The sequence below is a fragment of the Dreissena polymorpha genome, chromosome 8, assembly GCF_020536995.1.
Source record: "Dreissena polymorpha isolate Duluth1 chromosome 8, UMN_Dpol_1.0, whole genome shotgun sequence".
Taxonomy (NCBI): Eukaryota; Metazoa; Mollusca; class Bivalvia; order Myida; family Dreissenidae; genus Dreissena; species Dreissena polymorpha.
Window position 1 is genome coordinate 50,740,684 of NC_068362.1, and position 12,002 is coordinate 50,752,685.

At 33.8% G+C, this 12,002-nt stretch overlaps 1 protein-coding gene across 1 annotated transcript; it reads left to right on the forward strand.

Annotated features, from left to right (window-relative positions):
• The first annotated feature begins 5,845 nt into the window (after positions 1–5,845).
• On the forward strand, positions 5,846–10,844 carry LOC127840522 (fibropellin-1-like). Its single transcript, XM_052368938.1, has 6 exons — positions 5,846–6,139; positions 6,846–6,923; positions 8,066–8,184; positions 8,558–8,716; positions 9,382–9,503; positions 10,414–10,844. Exons 1-6 carry the CDS (start codon positions 6,053–6,055, stop codon positions 10,842–10,844), a joined length of 996 nt encoding a protein of 331 aa, XP_052224898.1. The 5' UTR covers positions 5,846–6,052.
• The last annotated feature ends 1,158 nt before the right edge of the window (positions 10,845–12,002 follow it).

The window sequence follows — 12,002 nt, forward strand, 5'->3', positions numbered from 1 at the left end:
ATATAGAGCTGACACTCAAGGAAATAGTGAGAAGGTGACTCCCTTAGTCCGCATCGGCATAGAGGTGATGCGACTACATTACGCATGAAGAGATGTTCATTAAGCGCATTACAATTGGTTTTAATGCGTGTGTGTAAAATTTGAGAACGCCTCTCTCCATAAGAAAACAATGGGTTTTGAATTGGTCGATCACTATTGATTTGTTTTTTAAAAGAATAAATCGAGTCCGCATTTCTTAATTATTCTGGAAGACGATTCCAATCGGTTAATGTAGATGGTAGAAATGAATTTGAGTAAGATGCAGTTCGGGCATAAATGGATTGTAAATATGACGCATGTCTAAGCGAGTATTGGCTAGATGCTCCGACTGTGTTAGGTTGGAGTGACTGTAAGTAGTGAGGTGCTTCTCTAAAATTCTTTTTGTACATTAATATTAACTTATGTTGACGTCGTCTTTGACTTCGACTTTCCCAACCTTTCTGATTATAAAGATCTTTTAGAGAGACTAATCGAGTACAACCTGATGTAATACGAGCTGCCTCTGTTTGAATTTCCTCTAATTCTTCTTTTTCATATTGGGTACAGTTGTCAAAAATGACATTTGAATACTCGAGTATTGGTTGTATGAATGCAAAATAGATAGTTTCGAGAAATTTTCTATCAAGCATTGATTTTACACGTCGCATTATATTAATCCGCTTCCAAGCTTTCTCTTTAATAAAAGTAATGTGTTCATGCCAAGTACAGTCATTTGCCAAATATACTCTTAAGTGTTTGTGAATATTTTCCAGAGGTATATCAACGCCACCCATTGAGAGTGGATGGTGGTGCGGTTTATTTGTTTTACGAGATACAAGCATTGATTCTGATTTGGAGGAATTGAAGTGTACGAGCCATTGATCAGGCCATCGTGAAATTTTATCTATATCAGATTGCAAAACAGTTTCATCGGGTGAGTTCACAACCATAAATAGGCTTGTATCATCGGCAAAAAGGTTTATGTTGGCTTTTATGTCAGCTACTTTATCATTTATGTAAACAAGAAAGAGAAGAGGGCCTAATATAGACCCCTGGGGAAAACCAGCGATGATTTCTACAAGAGAAGATTCTGCGCCAGGTAGAATTACTTTTTGTTTACGATAAGCAAGATAATTTGAAAGAAATGCTAATAAATCTCCCCGAATACCTGCTGCTTTAAGTTTGTACAAAAGACCATCATGCCATACTTTGTCAAAGGCTTTACTAATATCAAAAAGATTACTCTGACTTCTAGACCATTATCAAGAGCTTTAAAAAATGTATCATAAATATAGGTTAACTGATTAACTGTCGAGTCACCAGGCATAAAGCCAGATTGAGACTGTGTGAAAAATGAGTTAAGACAGAGGAAATTAAAAATATGTTTGTGAATTATTCGTTCAAATACCTTCTCGACAGTATTAAGCAAAGATATAGGACGATAATTAGAAACAAAAGCTAGATCACCCTTTTAGAATACAGGACACACATTTGCAATTTTCTAACATGAAGGCATTTTACGAGCAGAGGGACAGGATTTAAACAGTTCACATAGAGGAGAGCTAAGTTGAAACATTGCCTCCCTGAGGATACGATTATCGATTTTATCAGGTCCGGAAGCTGTTCCCTACCTTTAGACATTCAATTGCATCTATGACTTCTTTTTGAGTGATATCAATTGAATTTAATATGTTATTGTTGGCGGTATGATAATTTGGAAGATCATGATTTGTTACATCGATTGAGGATTGATTTGCAAAATATTTATTATTGATTTCAGCTTTGCATGTGTCATTTGTCTCAAATGAGTGCTCATCGTATAGGGGTGGAATCGATTTATAGACATGAAAGTGCGCAATGTTTTAGACCAGTGCTTAGCACAGAGCTCAGACGACTTAAGTTTATATGCAATTTTCTTAAAGTATTCCAATTTGGAATTTCGTAAATGTAAAATAACTTCATTTCTAGCACGACGAAAATTTTACCAGTGCAGTTCGGTGTTACCTTTTTGAGCTTTTCGATATAATCTTTTTTGATGTCGAATTGCTCTCTTAATGTGTTTATTCATCCATGGTAAATCACGTGGACGTACGCATATGGTTTTGTTTGGAATTCACGACTTTGCTGTTTGTAAAATAGCATTAGTTATATTTTCAGCATTTTTATCAATATCATCACATTTCAAAAGATGCCATTGTGTTTCAGTAAAAAGGAGTCGTAACTTGTCGTAATCACCAATGTCATGACGCAAAATATGCCGGTAGTAAGATTTTACTAATGATCTTTTAAATTTCAAAATTCCGAAAATGGGACAATGATACCGAATATTTTGATCAAGCAAAGGTTCTCCAATTCCAGAGAATATTACATTGCTCTGGTCACTTGCAAAAATTAAATCCATAATTGAAGATGTTTGCTCTGTGTGGTGAGTGGGTTCGTGTATAAGTTGTGTGAAATTAAATTGTTGACAAAGGTTCTCAATTTTTGTTGATGATGCTTGTGAAAGAAGATTCAAGTTAAAGTCTCCTGTAATAATAACATAATTTATACATGAATCTCATGCTAACCCAAAAGAATCTTCAATTGCTTTCATATACGCTGAATCTGCACGTGGTGGCCTTTAAAATACTCCAAAAAGAATGGATTTATTTTTGTTAAGAGTAACTTTGATCCATATACATTCAATATGATTAAATTCAAGATCGCTTCTTATTTTAAATGCAATATTTTCATTTACATATATTATAACACCACCAATGGGATCAAGGGGACGGTCTTTGCGGATTGGCAGATGGAAACCATTGAACATGAGATCACTAGAAAAAATGGTAACATTTAACCAGGTTTCAGTAAACGCAATAATGTCAAACTCTTGTAGACCTGTGCTAAGAATGTCTAATTTATGCACCAGGCTTTGAACATTGTAATGTACAAAAGATAATTGATTAGTCGCTGAAGTATTATAAGTGGGTGAGGAACTATTTGTATCAGTATGTAACGATGATTCAGAAATTGAGGGTCCTGAGTTTGGATGGAAATCACCTGACTGTAACAAAATACAAGCTAACCAAAGGAGTGTTCCAACAAACTCGAAGCAAGATAGGAGCTTTTTTAGAATTGTATATCATCATATATATGCGATCCTAAAAGAATATGTTTTCGCGGATATTCGACAGTATTTGATAAATTAATCGAATTATATACGCTAGTGCGCAAAGAAATCATGCTTAGTGCATCTGACCATAATTGGATGATATATAATAAGTGAAGCAGTAATGAGAATCTTACTGGCGTTGTGTTATATAATCATGACAGCGTTTCCAAACATGCGTTTACTTTTTAACATTATGAATCGTTCCAAGAAGGACGAGATAAGACTGAAACGCTGACATAATTCGTCTAATAAAATAACGCGTGAAGACATATAATGACATTTCTACTGTTTGATAACACTGTTTGCAACAGAACAGGCAAAGAGGAAATGATAGATCATAAAGGAGAAAGGGAAAGAGAGCAGGAGAAAGGCATATGGAAAAGCAAAATGTTATGTTTGAAGAAAACATATCTTCAGCTAAAAGTAGTTCTTGGAGTATTTTAAGTATAAACAATTTAAACTAGCTAAAGTTAGTAAACTTTTACTTGGACAGTAATCTGATTGGGCAATAATGTATGTTTATTGTTACACTTGTACTGGTACGATCACTTTAAAAGATTATTAAAGGAGAGCAAAACGTGGTTGAGCGAGTGTGATGATAATAGGTAACTTCAAATTGTGATGTTATCTACTTTTGAATTACAAAAAAAACTATAGATACATTGATGAGCAATATACGTGTACAAATTTAAAAAGGAGTTTCAAAATATAGGAATTACATATCTATGTGTATATCTAACAAGTATCAAATTGCAAACTTTTGATTGATAACCATCATAACACAATAAAATCAAATAACCATCGACTTTTACACTAGTTCATATACATACATACACACAAATACATAAAAACACATACATACATACAAAAAATATATGTATACATAGACACACATGCATACACATACACACACACATATATACATATATAACAATTTACAGATACATTGAATTTTAATAAAGGAGACACAAACAAACTAAGATTGTATTAAATGCACAGTAAATTGCCAGTAATGTTATGATTAAGTTTAATGATAATATTTCATCAAAAGCTAACGACTACCACGCTAAATACATTTTCTGTACACAATCTGTTAAGCATCAATGTATGTATATACAAACATACACACATACACATATACATATATAGGAATTTATAGAAACCTTGAATGTTGAATATAGAAAAGACGAACAAACTAAGCTTGTATTCGATTCTCCGTAAATTGCCAGTAATTTAATGATAAATTTGTATGATAATATTTCATCAATAGATAACGAATACCACGCTAAATAAATGTTTTGTATGCTATACACAATCTAGTATGCATCAATGTAAGAGTCTATGCAATCATAGGCTTTTAAGACGCATTGCTGCCTTATTTTTTTACCGAATAGTTATATGTACAGCGTTCTTTTACAATAGTATGTACACTTATATGTAACCCTAATGTACGAAAACAAAACATTATAGTGACAAAGTGTACACAAAAGGAAGGTCATCAGTTCACATGGTCACTTTGTCAAATTAAACTAGAATTTGCTGTGATTAAAATAAATAAATATATCCTTGCATGTTTGCAACCGAGTGCTAACATAATTTAATTCATGAAAAGAAAGAGATCCATATAAGTGCATTACTGCACTGTTAACAATATGCAATTAAATCAGATTTACTTGCATTTGATCTCATAAACCATGAAAATAAAGGGCAATAACTCCCGATACCAATATCTTATCACAAGTTTCAATCATCATGCTTTACAACAGATATGCTTGACATAGCGCGAAGGTATCATGAAATTCGCATGGTGACATGCACATGTGAAATGAATGATGAATTGCGCAGCAACTACTTAAAATAAAATATGTTTAATTGAAAGAAGTCACTCTTGAGACGAAATAATAAAACATAGTCCATGTATATACTTAAACGAAATAGTTAGATTGTTTTGGTTGCACGAATAGTTTAAAAGTAGGAGTATAAACTCGTTATCGATAATTTCTCTATTGGATGATGTTTTGGATTTATATTCATATGAACACTGGGCTAGCAGCACATGTATAACGATGTATACCAGGAAATGCAAGCCGAATATTTTACACTTACATTAGTGTAGTGACCGTTTTAATTCGGATTGAACGATGGTTATAAATAACAAATAAATTGTTATTTTTAATCGCACGTGCTCATTTATTTGCAGGCACAGTTTCTATTAAACAAAACCAGACTTATCAGGACTGAAACGTCGTGAAGTTGTGTATTATATATTAATATTTCGCTTGGCACAATTTGCTAGATTTCAGTTGTGTAAATACTGATTGGTTTGCCTAACTTTGTGTAAAAGGAAAATCAATCTCCAATATCCGCCATATACTAGGGTCCTATTAAATATGTTATAAAACTAGATTAAGATTATAAAACTACCACAGCATGAAAACCTCCTATAAACAATTAACACTCGGCTTTGGTCCCTATGCATATATTGGTTGTCGGGCTGGTCGCTATATATTGTTATAGGGCCCGCAGTACCAGGACGGTCACTATTTGTTTACACAGCTCTCAGTGAGATTTTCAATTTCTTAATTGCAACTCTTACATGAGTAAGTTATACTTTATCAATGTAAAGGCATGATAAATGCACACATAGTGGACAGTGGCATTGGCGTTGTTAGTTGAACTTCTTTGTAAGGCTTATGGCAATTAGTGTTGATATCAGATATGATTTTGTTTTAGTGTTCATTATTTAAATATAAATAAAAAGTAAAAAAAAAACGACAATCATGTTTGCAAATTTTGTTTAAGCGAACTTAATGCAGTATCTTGTTGTATTTTACTTAAAAGGTTAACTTTTATATCTCGAAGTTTTATTTAAACGGCATAATGCCAACTTGGCATCTCGTCGTAGCCGGAATTCTCACAGTGTGTGTTATTAAAACAATATCTGCGTCTGGAGCAGGTATGCAAACGGTAAGAAACGTCCAACTGATTGAGAGTTACATAATATGTGTTTTCTGCTACTTATTATGTACGTATAACTGTTTTCTGATGCACATGTAAGAGATAGGTTAAACGTATCACCACTGTACGATCAAACGGAATATAACATGACAAAATGCCAAGCTACTTTATTGATCCTAATTTGTATTGTAACGAAACAAATTGATAAAAAAACTGTTCATAAAAATGTTAAATAAATAATTAATTGCACAGACATTTAGATAACACATTTACATTAAAAATATGGTAATAATGGAACCTCGGAATCATTGAAAAAAGAGCCGCTAGCCATTCTTAAAACAATACATACACCACGACATAAAACATTGAACATAACTTTTGGTGGTATAACCGCCTTGATACTTCCAATGGAGAGTATTACAGTTTTACATTTTTTGAATAGCCCATGGCGAACCTTAAACTTTACAAGGGATAAATCACTAAACTAAATTATACAATGGTTGAAAATGCACAAGTGCAACAAAATGATAGTATTCTGAGGCGCGATGAAATTAAAATGAATACAAATATAAAATAAATTCCTTCTTTATAACACGAATGAAAAAGGTTGCATCATACAGCAAAACAAAAACAATTATCATTGAAACTAACATATAACTGTACAACTACTTCATATATTGTGTGCTAAGAAACTAAACTACACGTGAATCAACAGAAATGCAATGGACGCCGCTGTCTCGTGGATGGACTGTGCTCGTTTAATAACAATTGGCAAGAATGTGTATGCGCACAGGTAGGACCACAATTTAAGTTGTTACCAATTACTGTTGTTTGGATTTTCTCGTGTTATGTTCGACATTTCTTTCCATATCTTTGTTTAACTGTATTTTGTAGTGTTGTCGTTTTTTTACTGCAGCCATTCAAACATCTTTCCAGCAAAAGCGTGAACAAAACAAACTGCAAATACAACTATTTAATTCTCATAGATGAATGTTTGCCAGTTATCTGGAAACTATTACCTTTGTCTATCACACCGGCGTTACCATGGACTATTTTTCACATTTATGATAAATATTGTTTTGATGCATTTAATGCCCGAAGTTGATCATTGTTAATCCTCAAAATGAATAATTAAACATTTTATCAACAGGCAATAGTATAATTAAAAATCACAATAATCAAATGCCTGACATATAGACAACACTTGCATAAAAGTTTCATCATTTAGTTGTGACATCAAGACAATGACTGAAGGGTATTGATTAAATCTGATACTGAAGTTGGTCATCTTGATACAGATGTAACTTTAAATCCAGAGTATGTTAAATCCAATTTTGTGCTGGGTTTCAATTATCCTCTTGAAGGGTTGAAGGTTTTTCGGTTCTTGTCTCTAACTCAATAACTTTGACATTTCGTAATTAAAAGAGAACACAGCAAGATATAAATATGAAGCTCTTTTACATAACATTCTTCCACCGTTCACCCTTGAGAGTTATGCAAAGAGCATCAATGTATGTGTTCACGTGTTTACAAAATGAACAAGGCGTTCCCATTTTATGTGACGTTGACCGTTTGTGCTAATATGCGGTATTTTTGATTTGCACTATCAATGTCAACATTGGGGAGCGAAAATATATGAACGATATACAAATTGCTAAAATTAAAACATGTCAATCACTGAAGAGTTCTCGCAAGTCTTTTCGAATCGAAAACGTTCTTTTAGACGTTAACACGTGAATTGACAATTATGTACAAGAAACAATGTGGTGCTTTTAGGATTATCGAAAAACTTGCTAATGGAAGTACTCAATCATACATTATATATATATATATATATATATATATATATATATATATATATATATATATATATATATATATATATATTATATCATAATTAAACAAACGTTTGTATTTATAACAACATTCTTATAGGGGTACACTTTTGCGGACAACATGAATGACAGATGCGTTGACCTAGATGAATGTGGACAACACTTCCACGATCCTTGTGGCCATAGAGGCGTTTGCATGAACACTGTGGGCAGCTACAGGTAGGCTGAGTATATGTTCATTTTCACACAATATACACGAACAACTAACTGAATAGAATATTAAAAAAACAATTGGGTTCCTTATTTCGTTATTAAGCCACATTGGGTCAAACATATTAGCTTTACAACTTATCAATTGTATACACTATTTAGTAGAATGATAAATATGAGTAAATACAGTTTTAAACCAGAAACCGAATGAGCATTCCAGAAGCCGTTTTGCCACATCTTTATAAATAAGCCTTGGTAAGACATAGGAAAGCTGACGTCGGAGCCATGTCGATATTCTTATGAAATAAAACAAAACATATACATGAAAATAATTATTTTGTTAAATATAGAAAATGTTTTTAAATTTAATTCGTAATTGCAGATGCGCTTGCCTTCAAGGATGGAAGTCAAACAATCATTGCCTTCCAAAGGATTCCGATCCTTTTCTATGCATGCCGGGATATACTGGCAACATATGTAGTGAGAGTTACTGCGGAGTCAATGGCTACGGCCAATCCGTGGGGGACACCGATGACTACATGTATGTTTCTAAGCAGAAACATCGGTATTATATAAGCGAAGATGTGTTCCGGTCGTAAATATTTTGTATTGCTACAATTTAATGTATAGGTCTGAATAAATGCACTGTCACGAATTAAACATTTAATAAGTTACAATGTATTTCTATTTTAGCTTGATCACAATTATCATGGATTGTATATATATGTTATATCTCAATCTAAGTTAAAATGAAATGTAATGTGATAAAGGCCTTGCGTTGGATATGATGTCAGCTTAGCGATTACAAGTTCAATATAATTTATCCAATATGATGACTACAGAAAAAAAATGTTTAATAGAAAATAAAAAAGTGGAATATTCTTCACAATGTCATCATTCAACAAATAAAGATTATCAGACAATAAATAGACATATATAATCCACTGACACAGTTGGAATTGATAGTAGATAAGCTCATGATTTTACCAGAATAGTTACGTATTTACAAAGCCTTCTACCGGTTGATGAAACGACATCCTGGACAACGGCAGCAACGTACATTGTAAATTTCAGTGAGACAAATAAGTGTCTTGTAAACAAATTTGTCTCTATTGTTTTGAAGCCTTTATATTGATAATAATGCAGCAATCGGCCTCGTGTCTTATTAAAGAATGTGTGTAGGGTTTCTTCATTATTAATTTTTAGATGTGTTTGCAACACCGGCTGGACGCACAAGTCCAGCAAGGGAGTCTGTGATGTCGACGTCAACGAATGTATATTGACTCCGGGTATCTGTGCGAATGGAGCTGCGTGTGAGAATTTGAACGGTAACGATGCACATGTCAACTAACTCAATTATGTAGCAGCAAAAAAAGGTTTCACTTTGGTCAGAGCCATAAGGTTCTTCATAAAGATCGACGTTGCGTAGTGTATATGGTGTCCGCATAGCGATCGCAGGTCATGGGTTCGATCCCCACTGCGTTCTTTAGATCCCCCACATAGAAACCACGTACTAGTTTTAGTCCCAGGAAAGGACTCGAGAGCGTTTCAAATAGGACTAAGGATTTATAGGCCGTCGAACTTAAAAAAATAGGTCTAAACTACACATCTACGGACTAGCGAATTGTTTTCAACTGTCAAGACCGTTTCTGGATACTTACATATAAGGATTAAGAGGTGATTCCGAATCGAAATAATACACGCTTGACTATGTAACTATCAAACAATTTAGTACATTAAAAATGTATTATCTAAAAAGGTGCGATAATTTTTAGAGGAAAAGTATTAACACTAATTTCCTTTGCGTAAGCAAAGACTACATTCGTTTTTAACATACGCTGTTGTGTATGGGGGTGTAATAATTTCGATAATGTTGTTTGTCGTTTGTGTAAACAAATATGAAATCAAAAATATGACCATTGTCAGTCAGAGTATTTACAAAATTGTAAGATATACTTATATCAAAAGCTGTCATCAAATATAAAATTGAATTGTGAAATGATTTTATTATTCAATATATTATTGTATCGTATGTAAATAGAAACAAATGTGTTTGTGTCTGTTGTTTTTGTTTCTTTTTTTACATTATTCTTGATATATTAATAAATTGTTCAAATTAGTTTGAATGTACATAATTGGCCACTTTTTGAGAACATCGTATTCTCTTAATATGTGTATGCTAGTAAGCGTCAATAAAATTACAGTTTGTGATAAGTATTATATTTACAAATATCCCAGGTACTTACCGATGTCAATGTCTACCAGACTGGCATGGAACCAACTGCACTCATTTCAACTGTACAGGTCGCGCATGCGCAAACCAGGGTTTGTGCATTGATGGGGCATGCACGTGTACAGGAGGATGGATTGGACCGGACTGTCGACAGCGCCCGACAACAACAGCCATGTCCACGACGGAAAATGGTTACACGGCGAAAGAGGATACTTCGGGTAAAAAATCCTCAATGAATGACACGACAACAACAGCCATGTCCACGACGGAAAATGGTTACACGGCGAAAGAGGATACTTCGGGTAAAAAATCCTCAATGAATGACACGACAACAACAGCCATGTCCACGACGGAAAATGGTTACACGGCGAAAGAGGATACTTCGGGTAAAAAATCCTCAATGAATGACACATGTGGTCGTAGCTTGTTTGTGTGATGAAATAACACGAACTTAGAATATTTAAATAGTTCAATTTTTCTATAAGAAAAGTAACAATTAAAATATTATAATGTTTCGGCATTTGCTTATCGTGTTTATTTTCAATTATATTTTTTATCATCTGTGTTTAAATCATCAGTAATTTGTATTGCTTCAGAAACAAAGCACATTCGGCTCCTGTTCTACATAACTGCATCGACATCTGGGTTGTTGCTGTTGTTGTTAATGATAATAGCAGCCTGTGTTCTCGTCAAAATTAAAGCGTGCGTATTACGGATAATATGAGCCGCGTTCTTAAAAAACTGGGCTAAATGCATGTGCGTAAAGTGTCGTCCCAGATTAGGCTGTGCAGTCCGCACAGGCTAATCAGGGACGACCCTTTCCGCTGTTTTAGTATTTTTAGTTTCAAGGAAGTCCCTCCTTACCGAAAATCATGTTTTGGCGGTAAGTGTCGTCCCTAATTAGCCTGTGCGGACTGCACAGGCTAAGCTGGGACGACACTTTACGCACATGCATTAAGCCCAGTTTTTTCAGAACACGACTCATATTATGAGATTGCAAAATGGCTTTAGTGATAAATTACAAGGTTACTCGGTTGGACTTTAACATTGTCAAAATCGTTTGGATATTGCTATAGCTTAAAGAAATACGCGAGGCGTCTTAAACCTTCAAATATGTTAATAAAACAATAAAACAAGTTTGCCTTTTTAACCAAACGACAGTATCTCATAATCCAGGATAATTTAATTTACGATTTAGTGTGTACTTTTTATTCCTATCATAGGTTAAAACAGCAATCAAATAAATCTGGAAATTTGTCCGGAAATCGAGTACAACGTCAGGGAGATGTCTGTGCAAACAGAAGATATGAAGATGTCAACACCAAGATCATCAAGCAACTTACCCAAAGTAATCGAGTTGATGCTTTAAAAGACTTGTAAGCAGACGTGTGTTAACTAAGTGATTTTAATATGCTCAGCCCGTGAGTCTATAAGATCGCTATTTACTGTGTGTGGGTTCGTTTATATTTATCAAGCAATTCACATATTATTTATTCTTGTCAAAAGGATCATAATACCAGACGTCGATTTCGCAAATTTATTTCTTTTTGGTTTAGTTTTACATGAAAGCTTTACTTTGATACTTACAAGGAGT

What these genes read in the sequence shown, in the direction of transcription:
- LOC127840522 (XM_052368938.1), top strand. Translation starts at nt 6,053, where the DNA reads ATGCCAACTTGGCATCTCGTCGTAGCCGGAATTCTCACAGTGTGTGTT. An exon ending in CTGGAGCAGGTATGCAAACG is followed by an intron (nt 6,140 to 6,845) that starts GTAAGAAACGTC and finishes GTGAATCAACAG; the next exon opens with AAATGCAATGGACGCCGCTG. An exon ending in AAGAATGTGTATGCGCACAG is followed by an intron (nt 6,924 to 8,065) that starts GTAGGACCACAA and finishes ACATTCTTATAG; the next exon opens with GGGTACACTTTTGCGGACAA.